Source organism: Apaloderma vittatum, unplaced genomic scaffold (assembly GCF_000703405.1).
Source record: "Apaloderma vittatum isolate BGI_N311 unplaced genomic scaffold, ASM70340v1 scaffold4520, whole genome shotgun sequence".
NCBI lineage: Eukaryota > Metazoa > Chordata > Aves > Trogoniformes > Trogonidae > Apaloderma > Apaloderma vittatum.
Window position 1 is genome coordinate 5,662 of NW_009692748.1, and position 15,167 is coordinate 20,828.

Sequence of the window (15,167 nt, forward strand, 5' to 3'; positions counted from 1 at the left end):
CTGGAACTCAGCAAAAGTAAAATGGCAGTAAGAAGAAAGAAGTTTGGCCTCTGCAATAAAGGAATAGTTGAACACTGATAGCTCTGTGAGGCACTAAACCAGTATGTCAGGAGGAACAGCAAAGGCTCAGTTGCTGCACACAGACAGATCAAGGCTGGACCCAGCCTGGAGGAGCATGTTGTCATAACATTATTGACTCTTAGAAATATAGAGAGGAGGTTTCATGCTTATCTTTTATTCTGCCTAATAAAAGAAATGTGTGTACACTAGTGCATGATGGTGAACATTTAAAACAGCCCCGTTTACATCCCACTGGTCCTACCTAACACAAAACATATGTAGTAAATTTCAGTTCTGGCTTTAAAAATAAAACAGTGACAAATACTAAAAGATGGTTTTAGTGTTAGAAATGCACAGAACTTGTTGTGAGTCTTACGTAATCTGTATTTTACAAGTTGGAATTGCAGATATGTCTCTGGGTGTCGTCTGAAGTGCAAGTTCCATTGGTGTGACCACATTTCATGGTTAACTGAGGTGACTGACAGCAGACAAGGAGACTCTTTTCCAAAGGCAATTCAGACTTCTTGCAATGTGAGAGAGAGCAGGCTGTGAACAGACCCATGTGGTTGCTGATATAGAGATGCCTCAACTTCCACGATAATGATCAGATTTCTTTCTCTGTGAGTGGATGGAGAAGAGCAGCCCTCCATAGTTTGTAGCCGAAATGATAAAGGCTGGGAACACTTGAATTTGTTATTAGTTTTTGTTGTTTTTTTCTTTTCTGGAAATAGATGGATGGCAAGATATACCAGTTGATTTCTAGCAAACCCCATTCGCTTTAGACAGTTCATGTACTGCTTTTCACTGAGGTTGGCTGTAGCAGTAAATACTGCAGAACTGGGGCAGCAGTGACCACTTTCAGTGATTTGTAAGAGCAGTAACACTTTGATGGTTCATGTTGCACTACAAAACAATTTGATTCCTCACAATGAGGCTGGTCACAAATTAAAGAGTGCAGCTGTGTGGAGCCATCTCTGTGACACATTTCAGTGAATACTGAAAGCAGTGAAGACTGGTTTCCCATGGAGGTGTCTTATGATGATAGGCTTCTTTTTTCTAAACTTCATTAGACCAAAATATTAAAAATAAAGGCAGGAGAGCCACCGTGACTGAGGAACATATACTTCGGTGGCTAATAAGCTCTGATTAACATTTTATTGCTTTAGAGCATCTGTGGCATCCTCCTCCTGTGTGGTTTCTCTGTCTAATAAGACAAGCTCATGCTGCAGGCTTTTTTCCTCAATAGGGAAATAATAAGGTATCTCATAGCTACAGAACTGCCTATTCTGGCAAAACTAGCTGGAAGTGGATGTGTTTGAGACCTTGTTCCCATTGATAAAGCGTATAGGTAAACCAGATTGTCACTATTAGTATACTCTTAGCTACAAAGAAGTGGAACACCCAGGCAAAGGACTAAAAGGTGCAAGGGCTCATACTGAAGTGTGCTCAAGGACAATCGGATTGCCGGTTTTTTCTTCTCCCGTGTAATGGGTTTTCTGTAATGTAGCTAAATCCTTCTTGTGCAGGTATTTTCTTGAGGATTATTCCAAGGCAGTCAAAATGGAAACGGTTGTGAGCTTCTCTTTTGTGGTCTGTGTGCCACTCAGAGTTGACTTGGTTTTCTGTAAAAAAAAACCCTCGTTAGTCTGCATGCCCTTGCCAAACAGCAGAGACGCTGCTGTGTTTGGAGTCACCCTGAGCAAAGAGCATATGTAGCGGTGTACCCAGAGAGCAGGGGGTCACACTCCCAGCTAAATGTCCTTTCACCAAAAGGGGAATAAAATCCTGTGGGAGCAATGGTGACTCGAGCTGCTCTGAAGAGTTGGACAGGAGCTGCCTGACATCGGTGTGTCTTTGCCTTTTCCTTCCACTGCCAATGCTGAATGTCGCCCGGGAGCAGAGGGTCTGCAGGAGACGTCATTTCGTGGACCTTTCTCTCAGTAGCATAGCAACTGCCATCGGTCCCCACCGCTTGGCTCCCTCAGCTGTGCTGGATCAGGAACTGAAACCAACTTTACAAACAGCCCTGAAAAACAGGAAAAGTTGTGGGAGGATTTATTTTTAACTGGGATCTCTCTGTTCTCTTAACCAGCTCTCCACAGGCTCCACAGGACTGGCATAACTGGGGAGTGCTTGGAGCCGGGGATGGGACAACAAGCGGGGAAGAGGAAGGGAGAGGAGGACAATTAGGAGGAAGATCTGCTGGTTCCTGGCTTCAGGGTTCAAGCACAAATTCAGGGGCAGCCCTATGAACGCTTTCAGCCCAAATGCTGGTGGAGTATGGCTTCAGTAATGAGCTGCAATCAGAGGAGTAGTAGCCAGTAATTAGTAGTAAAGTCCTTTCAGTTTCACTCTATTGACCAGAGGAGGGGAAAAAGTCAAATTTAAGCACGGGGATTTCCTTAGAAATTTTTGTGCTCTGATGCTGTGTCTAATGATTCAAGGAGCTGGTCTGCAGCATCTTCAGCGTAGCACAGTGGCACGCCAGGCCAGCCGCGGTTGTGCTTCTATGACAACAGCCCCGTGTTCCGTGCAAGTATCATTTGATCTTATTTTCTGCATTGTGCCTCTAACAAAGCTGCTCTAGCTGGCCGCATTCTATAATTGCTTTTTTAACTGTGATCTGAAAGTTGCATTTGTAGCCAGGTACACTTTTGATTATAGCAGTCTAGGAGGGTTAATAGAAGCAGCAGTATTTCGTTTAGAAGATCAGCTTGGAGTGTGTGGATGGGTTCTGCGAAGGCAAGGCTAGAAAGAAGATATTGATTCCTGTATGATTAGTGGAACACTTCTTTGTTAAAGGTCTGCCTGTGAATCTTTAAATGGCCAGGCTTCAAGTGATGAGAGCATCTCACTTTTTTGAACTCTCTGTGAGTGGCATGGAGAAATAGAGATTTTTTTAAATTTTTTTTTTTCTTTAGTAAGTGCATGTGTGTTCTCAGGAGAATTTGTGGCACTTATGTATGTGTATGAGGAAGATAAATTACTCAAAAAGAGAACTTCTTACTATCTTTCAACTTGGTGATGGTACCAAATCAACAAATCATCTAGATTCATAATCTTTGTGGCTGAGATTTCTAACATTTGAACTGAGGCTGTCAGTGCGTTGGCTTTGAGTACGTGTGTGGAAGTCAATTGGGCATTGGATTCTTCATTTTAGAAATTCATGTTAAGAACCACAGGGCGTGAGTAGAAGAGTCCCTTTTCTAATACATCAGTGAAAAGAAAATTTGTGCTTGGGTTTTCTGGAGTGCTTGCAAGGGACTGTGGTCTTACTGAATAGCAGCTGAAGTTCAGGAGAGTGTGTATAAGGATTGTGCTATATCCTGCAGAGAATCACTTGTGGGTAGATTTTACTGCATTCAGTGCAGCTGTTGACTGTCAAGCTACAGGTAAAGTTCTTCAGAAACTGCCTTTGTTAATGCTGCCTGTGAAGAGAATGTCTGCTGCACCAGCCCTTTTCAGTGTGAGAAAGTTGCATGTGTTTAGTCGCAGATAAAGTCATGCATATTCTGCTGAAGTTTAAACTGCTGGGAATTTAAGTTAAATTGTCATCCTGCATTAAGTTGCCTTTGAACAGCATTTTGGTTTATAGCTGTTTAACTACAGTGGGTTTTGAACTGCTCCTTTTCCAGTGAGTGAGTGGAGTCCTGTGGGCAGGTGAGACTTGCTAAGACGGAAAGTATCTGGGCACACGGGGAAAGTAGACGCTTGTTCCCAAAGATGCCTGTGAATCTGAGTTGAGGGGGAAATTAACTTATTTCCTTACATGTTGGGGGAAGAAGAGACTTTGGTCTCCTGTCGGTGCTCTCTGACGCTGTGCGCAGGCAGCAGCTGTCCTAATTTGGTGGACGAGTCGCTGCTCATCAGACCCATGCTGTCATTGCCCTGGTTTGCACAACCCCCTGACTGGTTATAAGGAGCAGAGACCTTTTCTTGTTGTGGGGTAGATTTTGAAACAGCACTTCAGATAAAATGTGTGGCATACCTGTTAAAAGGTAAAGTTTCCTTTTTTTCCTCTCTGTAGCTGTGTAGTCGCATTCTGCTCTGTACAGACAGAGATGAAAAGGCAGGGCCGTGCCTTCTCCCACAGAGTGTCTGAGCTGCGAATGCTAAAGCAGGGAGGGCTGCTCAGGGAGTTCTCCTGTTCTTGATATTTCAGGCTCTGCAGCTGGTTTTTGGTTTCTGAATCCAGTTCAGGGTCACAAACGAAGGAGAGATCTCTGAGGCTGCATCTTCTCCCCAACCCACTGATGTCCCCAACTCTCACCTCCCTTGTAATCAAAAGGGATGATTTATCTGCTGCAAATGCCACCTGCAGCCCCACTGAGCCATCATGTTTTATGCAGGTACTGTTTATTTAGGAGGCTGGTTAGCTCAGTCAGTAGAGCATAGCGCTAACAACGCTAAGGTAACGGGTTCGATTCCCATTAGGTCTCCATGTGTTGCCTGATCTAGTCGAGAGGTGGCGTCCTTGGCGGCAGGGAGGCTGGATTGAAATGATCTCTAAGGTCCCTTCCAACTTAGGCCATTCTATGATTCTATTTAATTTAAATAAACAGCAGTCTTGAGAATAGATAGGTGTTGGATGACTTCAAATTTTTCAGGTGAAATTCTTGGTGTTTCATCTTCGCCCATTCATTTTGTTTTGTTTTGGTTTGGTTTTTTGCTTCCGTAGATGTTGAGGACAGAACTTTTCTAAGATTAAAATGGTGGTGTGCATGTGCTAGAAATGCAGATTTTCCCCTGTTAGTCATAAAAGGAATTATTTAAGTTTGCCTGCCTTGGAGGCTGCTAAATGAATTGCATAGTTGGCTGCACTGACAAAGATTTTAGTTCTTGGTTGCAGTACTGCAGTTTATTGGAGCAACAGAAGTGGCACCCTGCCACAGGAGTAAAGAATGCTGTTTCCCCACTAGTATTTGAACAATCTACAGTAGCCATCTGTTATTCTTTCAAACACAAAGTGGTGCAACAGGTGTATTTCTTGGGTTTGGAAATCTTACCAGTACAAGTGCATAAGAGAAATTTAAAGTGAGGATTTAAAAGAAGATTTCAAGGTGTGTTTCTTTTTTTTTTTTAGCAGATGTAGTGGTTATGCTATTATAAAGAAGAGAAATAAGCTAAACATATGGTGCACAGTTAAGGAAAACAAATGCTGAACTGCTCTTAAATCTGTTCTTTTTCACTGTTTTTCGTTTTCTTAGATGGCTTCAGTAACAGATGCCAGATACAGGCAGAAAGACACTTCAGATCAAAATTTTGATTACATGTTCAAACTTCTGATCATTGGCAACAGCAGCGTGGGCAAAACATCCTTCCTCTACCGATATGCTGATGACTCTTTCACACCGGCCTTCGTTAGCACAGTAGGAATTGACTTCAAAGTGAAAACAGTTTATAGGAATGACAAGCGGGTGAAACTGCAGATTTGGGTAAGTGCCAGCTTTTTCAAAAATGCTTTATATTAATCCCAGCAAAGATAAGGATAGTAAAATTAGCTTGTTTGGAAGTAGATTTTTTGGATTAATAACAAGTTTGATTGTTCGTAAGTTTTGTGTGCCTGTAGCATTTGTATCCCTACAAGTATAGCTGAGTAAGTTCTCTCTGTGTTGCTGTTTCACTCATCTGGTGGGACTCCTGCCATGGCCGTGAGCAACTGCTCTATGTTCTCAGGACTCCATGTAGTATGGAACTGCAATAAACCCAAAGCGAGCCTTGAGCCCTTTAGTAGCACTTGCTGAGTGAGCACTGGTAGGTGAAGGAATACAGTGGAGGCTCAGTGAGGGAACTCTACACATCAGCGTACGCTCTCCAGATCAGGTGGTTGTATGTGCCTGCAACTCAAGTGTCTGCTCAGCAGCACCAGTCCAGCTCGCTTCGTCCATCCGGGGTTCCTCATAGAGGTGTGCTTCAAACCATCTCTGCTGACAGAATTTCTTGATAAATCAAATGGGAAGAGAATTTGTGCAGGTAAGCTGGAGGGTCTGTCAGCTCAAACACTGAGTCGTGGGACTTTCTCAGCCTTTGAGAATTACAGCATCCTAACCTGGTTTAAAAAAAAACGTTCCAGCCTTTGTGAATTACAGTATTTTAACCCGGTTTAGGGGGGGGGAAAAAAAAGTTCCTGAGCTGCAGAGTGGGAGACCAAGGCCAAACAATTGTCAACAGCTTGTGATGTTTCTTTTTATGCAAAGCAAGTGTTTTGTTTTGTTCTGCTCGCTGGCAAATGACTTAAACCCTACAGTGCAAGTGCAATTTATCCTGATGGTGCTTAAACCCTCTGTGTCCCAGTGAATTACTCAAGAGTGTTTAAAAAACTCTAGGCTCAGATTGCTGTGTTTTAAAGTACCATGGAGCTTCCGCTGGAATTCCAGTTTGCAAGATTCTCAAACGGAAGACATGAAGCTGATATTCCCTTAAACAGTTTCAAAGGAGTTAGCTTACTAACTGGAGGTAGCTGCCTACTTTGTGGTTTCTCCCAGAAGTTAAGCTTAAAGTTCAGCCTTGAAGATGAGTTAAAACTGCATAGCATTTCTACCCAAATCCTGCCCCAGCTAAGAACATAGTCTTCAAGTTGATCTATCTACACTTGATTTATCATCTTTAATCATTGCACTTAAATGTAATATTATAGTACTCATATTGGATTTTTTTAATTTATTGTGATGATCTTGAATAGTCACAATAATTCAGTGAGAATCTAAACTGAGGAAATTTTTATTTTTTTTTACTGCTACAATATGATCCATTTAATTTCTGTGTTGCTGGGTATAAGGTGTAACAAATTATTTAATAAAAGATCCTGTTATGTTGCAAAATTCTAGCATTGAAACTGATGTAGATACCTGACATGAAACAGTTTGATTTAATTTAGGGTTTAGGTAATAAGAATATTTGTAATTCAGGCTCTCTAGATGATTTCCATATACTTTGTCTTTCTTAATCTTGGAATATGAATTTTTTTAACAAGTTGTGTAAAAGCAAGGCAGAAAGCAACATGAAATATTTAGGGTTTTTGCAAAGATACTGGGATTAAAATGAATTAAGCAATAATCTTAATTAAGTCTGTTTGAAAGCTTTGGTGGGGGAAAGACTTTAATAACCTTAAACTTCTTATGAGAAGAGATGTCAGGTGGATTCCTCAGAGGATACTATCTATAGGACCTGTAGTATTGAAGTTACCAACAACATTGTTGATATGAAATTTATTTTTAATAAGTGGTTTGTGCATTTGTTTGACAGTTTCCAGAGTGACTCCTGTTATTTACTTCTCTCGTTCTCCTTGCACAGATCCCTGATGTGAGTCATAATTTAAGGACCTTAACAAAAACATGAAATGTGTACCTCTCTAAAAACCGTAGTGTTTGAACTTGTTTACCTTCTCTCTGTCCTGAGCCTAAAGTTGTAATTTCACTGTGTTCTTCAGGGTACATGTGGCAGTAGTGGAGGCCATTAGCATAGCAAAAAATGTGTGTTCCTGTGTGTAAAAAGGAGGAGTTTTCTTACCAGCTTGTCTCCCAATTATTTTTTAAAAATGATTTACAGCTGCTGTTAAGTTTCTGTGATTGTGTGACCCTGTGGCTCCATCGAACGCTTTGCCTTTTTCTCCACCTTTCCAGTTACGTTGATGTCTTTTTTTGGAAATATGCTCTCCCTAAGCTTGAATCAGGTCTGATGTGAAATTAAATGAAGAAGAAGGTAGAAGCGTTTCAAATTAACCACTTCAAATATCTTGATAAAAGCCAGAGAGGAGCACTTCAAGGAACCTCTCGCGTTCTTTGCTCTGTGGAGCCAGGTTTCTTTCAGTTCAGGGTTACTTGTGCAGCTCTTAAGCCTGTGCCGCTGTGGCAGGCTGGGGGTGCTCCAGGGCTGAGCCTAAATGACCTTGTTTTGTGTCCTACAAATCTCAAGGCTGGGGAGGAAGTTACTACAGCTGTGCAGTGCTGTGATCCAGAGAGATCAGCAATCAGCAGGACTTTCCATACTGACTTTTGCCTGTGTTGAACAGAAAAGCAGAATATTCGAGTGTAGGACCCCAGCTGTGAAGAGTTCCTTGGGTTTTCTTAAAGCTAAGAAAAATGCCACCCCTTCAAGTGCCAGGCAGCAGCCCATAAAGATGAATAGTGTGTTGCTGTGTCAGTAAATGTCTTTATGGCCTGTCTCACTGTTAATATCTTCAGTGGAAATTTATGAGTGTTTTTTTTAAGCTAGAGAGGTCGCTTTTGTGTTTGTTCTGCCTTTGAGGAAGTCCGTATTTTGTGATCAGGATTTGACAAGCTGTCAAATGCAATGATCAAAAAAGAATGCTGCTCTGTTTAATTTTGATGTCACTGGTGAGCCCTTTGCTTTGTTGACATTAACACCTCAATCACCCAAACTGGTATTTTAATAAGATTCCTATGAGTTGCGCTAGTCACTTCGGAGTCTGGGAAAATGATCTGCTTTGAAAAGACTTTACAGGAGTATCTCTTTGAGAGGAATGGGACATAGCAAAGATATTTATGGTGTTTTTCAAGGTAGAATGATAGGTCTGCTGACAGAGAACGAAACAGTGAAATGGTCAGGAGCGGGGTTATATGAAATAATGTTTTGTAGGGTTTGGTTTGGTTTCCTTTAGAGAACTCCAAGATCAGCTAACTGTTTTAGTTTCAGGTGTCTTCTGTCTTGCTTAGGAATGGTGGCTTTATGTAAACAGAATAAATGACCTTTACTGAGAAAGTTCATTTTGTAGTTGGATGAGGTTTGATAATTTAAACATTTCTAATTTAAAACATTATGTAAATATATTCATATATTACGTAGCTATCCTAATATCTGCATAAATTTAATTCTTGGATCACAATTTTTTTATGCCACTGTCATCTGTAATAATACTTTCATATAAAGTGTCTCCCTTATGATGTACTTGTAAGGAGATGATTTATAATAACTCTCTGAATTTGAGGTGTACATGTGAATTATTTCTTTCTTGACCAATAGTTTTATATTCCCAGAGTTGCTAATTACTGAAGAAAAGCTAATGTATTTTCAGCTAGGTATTTTTTATTATAAATAAACCTCAAGGGTAACATTATTATATTCTTAGCAAATGCGTACAGTTAATACTCAGTGCAGCGTTCGGGTTGCCTAGCAGCTGGAGAAGGCCACTTTGTCCACATCCAGATGGAAGCAGGGCAAATGAATAAAAGTGATTTGGGTTTTAGGTGAGAGCAATGTGAGATTTCTTTTTTTTCCCCTTCCTCTGTGCATTTGTGTGTCTCTTGGTGGTAAGGGATAGTAACAGCAGAACCCTTGAGCAACGTAGCATTGAGGTTGACTGCTGAGAGGCAAACTCTGGTCCTTTGTGCTGGCCCAGTCTTAATTCCATGAGCTCTTTGGACAGTAACACAAATTTACGAATGGAAACTCATTGGCAGTGTTTAGGCACTCCATAGCACTTTGCACATCACACAGTATGTGATTTGTGTGAGGAATTAATTACATTTCCATTATACTTTTCTACAGCACCCTACGCAATGGAGTCTCATTTTTGTTGTCCATACTACACTTAAATATATATATGTAATTAATAATAAACATAGCTAAATACAGGGTTTGGCAGCTGATGTTACAGTTGAAGCTACATTTAACCCCCCTTTTTAAAGGCAAATAAAATAGAGGTTAAATTTAACTTCAGCTTAAAAGGCAAAAAGGATGTGATATTCAGATGGAGACAGCGTATTTAGACCGCAGTGTGATTTTTCTTTTAAGGTGCTGATCATCAGATTTAAACTGCTAGGATAAGTATAGCTTTTTCTGTCACATTAACAAAAATGTTTCCATGGCTTAACTGCTGAAATCTGTAGGGGTCTGACACTGGCTGTAGTGGGTGTCTGAAATGCATGCTACAGCTTTCAGGCGCAGCTGGGGAGAGGGTGCAAAGCATCATCGCTCTGTTTTTGTGGGAAGGATCTTTACAAACTGAAATATGACAACTGCTAATTATGCTGAGTGGCAGTTACCATTACAAAACAAAAAAAAGTGTAAACCAAAATAAAACCCAAGCTGTGTAGCTGTCCAGAAGGCAAACACACAGTATTTCTAAAAGCTTTTTCTATCTGTTGTCACCTGGATGACAGGACATTACTGTGCAGCTCACCTTGTTGGGAAAGGATTAAAAGAAGTGACATAAGTAACTAAGTTTGGGTTTTTGTTTTTTTCATTTAAAGGAGATAAAATTAGAATACTGGCATACTTGATTGTAAATTCTAATGCTAATTGCACACTTAACCAAAAGCTAATTATGCATTTCAGATGAGAAAATCATCTATTCCCCTGGCATCCCATTCCCATCATGTTTTTGCTAAGTTCCTTATAAGCACTGACTTTAAACTTGAATGCTTGCACAAAGCTTGATTCTAGAAAAAGAGATAACGAGTTCTGTAATTAAATATATAGAGTCATAGAATGGCCTAGGCTGGAAGGGACCTTAGAGATCATTTTAATCCAGCCTCCCTGCCACCAGGGACGCCACCTCTCAACTAGATCAGGCAACACATGGGGACCGAACGGGATAGATGCAATAGTGATTTATATCTAATAAGCCTGATTTTGCTCAGTAGATTCTCAAGCTGTTTTGAACTCCTCTGATTTGTTGTTTAGACAAGGAGCTAAAATGGACAAAGTCATGACAGTGAAAAGAACAAACAGGTTGATCCTTGTAAGTAAGGCAAGGATTACATCTTATTTGCAGCCTTGAGAACTTACTGGGTCCCGGGAGTGGAAATTGTCGTGTATAAGTGGACGTAAAGCACTACTTCTGATGTTAAAACACAGTGCAGACTGTTGGACCAGAGAAGAGATACAGGAACAGTGTAATTCAACTCCAAGGTCGGGGTTATATCTCAAGTAATAATACTCCTGCTTTGGGTAGAACCTGATGATCTGGCCACTCTGAATTGTCTTCCAGATTAGAGTTGCAAGAGTGATACCAGGGGAGTGAAATAAAAACTTAAGAATAAAAGCCTAGGGGGTTATCCCACTCGCTACTGAGTTTATTTAACAGCCTAAGCTTGCTGAGCAGGGAAATGTTTGCAGTTAAACAGTTGACATGGAAGGTTTATTTCTGTTTATACTTAATCACCTCAATCCCATTGTTATCTCATTATAACTCTACAGTGAAGGTCAAATTCAACTTCAGTCTAAGCTCTGTTACTGCTGGAATTACTCCTGCTTACAATATTGGATTTACTCTTACTAGGAGGTGAGATTCTTGGGCTACATCTTTGCAGAGTTACTAGGCCTATGAAGCACTTGCTCTTATTTTGTGCAGTTCAGTAAAATGAAAAAAATTATAATATCACTTTCAGAGATATCGGCCTGTATCCAAGAGCAGGGTTAGTTGATTAAGACCTACTAATAGTTCAAAGGTTTGGACCTTTTCTAGAGAAAATGGGACAATATCCGATAGAGGAGAAGCTGTACATGGGAAGTTCAAGGGAAATTCTTCAGTTGATGTGGTAAAGCTGTTAATCTCTGGAAAGGCAAATGGGTTACTCGCCTCCTGACATTTTGGATTTAATGCTTTTTACAGCAGAAATTTGGATTAGATGTTTTGTAATCATTTTACATAAGGTCATAGACTCATGGGCCTCAGAACATTTTCCTGTTGTCCTTGTCTTACCAGAATCACCCTTACTCTGATTTTCTTTCACAATGTTGTTTTCTGCATAATGACTAGGTATATTTTGTATTTAAATATGCTTACTTACATTGTGATCAGTTACAAGATAATACAGTGGGTTCAGTTCTCATGGTATTTGGTGAGTGAGACTTAAACTGTGTCAGGAGGTTTTGGTTAAATGTGAAAATATAACTATTTGTTGAACTTACATTGATTCATGCATTGTGTTGTCTACTGCAGCGCCATGTTTATGCAAGACTTAGGAGTAGGCTGAATGGCTGATTTTAGAGATAAAACTAGAAACCCAAGACCACAAAAACTTCTTTTCAGATGTGAGAAACTGTACCCTACAGCAGAACTGGAGTACCCAAGAGTTTAGCAGTGGGTACTTCGTAATTTATTTTCTGTTGTCTAGCTGTTTAATGGCATCCTGGTTCATTGAACAACGTGAACTAAGCTCAGAGATGTGGAGCTCTGATTTTCTGTATTTCTGTTGGCAAGGCTATTTCCAGTCATGTGGAGGGAAGGTCGTACAAGTATCCCTGAAGCACTTTTTGATTTGTTGGAATGGCAAATGAGTGGTGATCATTCCAGCCCAGGGGAAGCGGTGATGTTATTCCCTATTCACAGCATAAAATCATCTGTGGTTTGTGTTTTTTAACTTTTAATAATGCCCTCTTACTTATTATTGTAGTTAAATTGCGTAGTTAAATTACTTATTATTGTAGTTAAATTGTGCAGGAGCTGCAGTGTACCCGCAGTGTGCTCTGAGATGCACCTGACTGCTGTGTGTAGCCGTGTTGGAAGCAGCAGCACCGGACTTTGCGGATGTGTGTGGTGCTTACAGAAGGAAACGCTGGTGAGAAGCACCGGAAACTGGACAAAAATGCAGCATGCTCCTGCAGTGTGGAGAACTGGGAGGCCTGTGTCTTGCTGGTTAGGTTCTCCCATCTGCAGAAAAGCATAATGTTGACCAGGAGACACTGATCTCAACCTAGCTTTCTGGCGACCTGTTCTGGCTGCCCAGCAAATATTAATGAGAGTGGCAAAGTGGGAAACTACACATCCTGTTTGGGGTTAGATCTCTCTCTCAACAGCAGCTTAGCACCTCGCATTTTATAATCAGGGGCCACTGCAGCCTACAAGTGTATCCTGGGCATCCCAGCGTATCCTTCTCTGCTCTGTCACAGCCCAGGCTCTGCCTTGTTGCTATGTTGTTCCTCCTTCCAACTGGAGCTCCTGGTTCCAGCTGTTTTACCTAGCACACACAGGGCATCCCGTGCTTCTGTTGTGCGCTTTGATCTTACGTGAAAAGTCCTCTGGTTTTACTAATTCTGCTTCACATCCATTTGCTAATTATATATCTGATACTCACAGCTTTGCTACTAATTGACATTAGAAACCGAAACAAAAGGCAGCAAGAGTGTCTGAAACTTGTGGGGAGCAGGTGTAAGTGGAGCAGGCAAGTGCACTACGTTATGAGCTGCTCTGCTTCATTCACTGAAATAGCATCATATGGTGTAAGACTCAGATGATAAAAATTTGTGTATTACTTAAAGAAGGTTCAATGGTGGTATTTTCACAGCCAGATTCTGGCTGGCTAGTCACTCTGACAAACTGATACAGACATCTGTGCCAGTGCTAGAGGGTAAAGTCATGGAGAGAGCGCAGGGCATGGAGATACATGTGTGCACATATGCCACTGATGTCTATCAGGTGCTACTGCCTCTCTGCTTTTCTTGTAGCCAGCGCAATAAAACAGAACATACAGGGGATCTGTGCACAGGGTGTTTACTAAGCAGGATATTCACTCTAATGCTGTTTTTGCATTTGCACGCGCTTATTCAAAGACCCACCTGCTGCTTCCTCTCCTTTGGTCCCTACCCGGGTGATAACGCTGTGGCAGTTCTGAAGTTGCGGAGTGTGTGAATGCCATGGTAACTGCATCCCGATGCGGCTGACTGCCAGCGGGCACCCAGCCCTGCCCGGTTCCGAAAAAAAGCAAATGCTCCAAGTGCGCAATTGTGGTAGACTGGTGTGAGTCAGCTTTGTAAGTCTGTGGAAAGACTGCAGGTGTCTCTTTTTTTTTTTTTTCCCCCTGAGGGAAGAAAAAGAAATAACACCCATCAAATATGTTTTGGATTTTTTTTTTAAACTCTAAAACTGCCCTACGTTTCTGAAAGGCTAAACATTTCTTTCCTGTAGGAATTACCACCGAATGCTAAATTGCTTCTTTGCTGTGCATTTTAACCTCGTGTTGTACGCATTTCTGTAAGGCTATACCACTCTTCCTATAGTTTTCTCTTGGCTCTGTTATGCACCCTGGCTTGCTCTTGGTGAAATCAGATCGCACCTTTGTAAATACTTTTGCATTAACTCTAAGGATAGTTCTTGCAGAGTACTGTGAGAACAGAATTTGAAATAATAGACTTTTGCATAAGAGTGAACAAGAAGAGCTGGGGAAAAGAGAGGAAGTCAATTTACTTGTTTCCTTTTTAGACAAAAAGTATTCTGACGGTAATGGTTAACAATTGGACTTGATGATCTTAAAGATCTTTTCCAGCCTAAATGGTTCTGTGATATAGCATGCTGCTGCGTCAAGTGATTGCATGGAATAACAACACTGGAAATTTACAGCCAAGCAAGGTTAATTAATGAATGCATTTTCAAAGTCTCTCTTGCATAAGAGTGGAATGATGGATCTTAACCCTTAAGCTTCTCTAATCCCCTCTCAGGCCTTGCTGAGCTGCAGAACTACCAAAACTGTGAAGAAAATCAGACTCACCATGTTTATCTGTATGCGTGTGCAGTTTCTACAGAGATACTTTAACTTCTGTTGTTGTTATTGACTTCAGCTATGGTAACAGTGGGAGCCCTGCAGAGGTTAACCGAGCCTAAATATGATTTGGGGTGTGTAGTCACGTAAAGTCTTGACAACTGGGTCTAGCTGAGAGGCGTCTCTGCCCATGACAGGGAGATTGGATTAAATGATCTCTAAGGTCCCTTCCAGCCTAGGCCATTCTATGACTGTTCTATGACTGTTCTATGGTACAGGTGGACAAAAACAACCCTCTCTGGAGTTGTCTGCACTCTACCATCAGGTGTAAACACTTTTGTTTGTTCAGTGTTGCTTCTTTAGGTGGAATTCTCTTGAACTTTCTCTTCCACTCCCTTTGTAGACGTGTAGCTGACTCAATGCAAGGCAACAGAGGATTGGGAAACAAGAAAAAAGCTAGTTAAGGGTTGGAAGGGATGATTAAACTTAATTTCTTAATGATGATTAAACTTAATTTTCATGTTTATAAGATCAACATGAACCAGGAGTTGGCAGAAAGCCAACCATATCCTGGGATGCATCAAGAGCTGTGTGACCAGTGGGTCGAGGGAGGTGATTCTGCCCCTCTGCTCTGCCCTTGTGAGACTCTACCTGGCGTACTGCCCC

At 41.2% G+C, this 15,167-nt stretch overlaps 1 protein-coding gene across 1 annotated transcript in view; it reads left to right on the top strand.

Moving 5' to 3' along the window:
- The first annotated feature begins 5,267 nt into the window (after positions 1–5,267).
- The window catches only part of LOC104271374 (ras-related protein Rab-3B-like), a 46,245-nt gene continuing 36,345 nt past the window's right edge, over positions 5,268–15,167 (top strand). The window contains exon 1 of the mRNA XM_009866058.1: positions 5,268–5,495. Within this exon, the coding sequence (XP_009864360.1) occupies positions 5,268–5,495 (228 nt within the window). The remainder of the gene's footprint in view (positions 5,496–15,167) is intronic.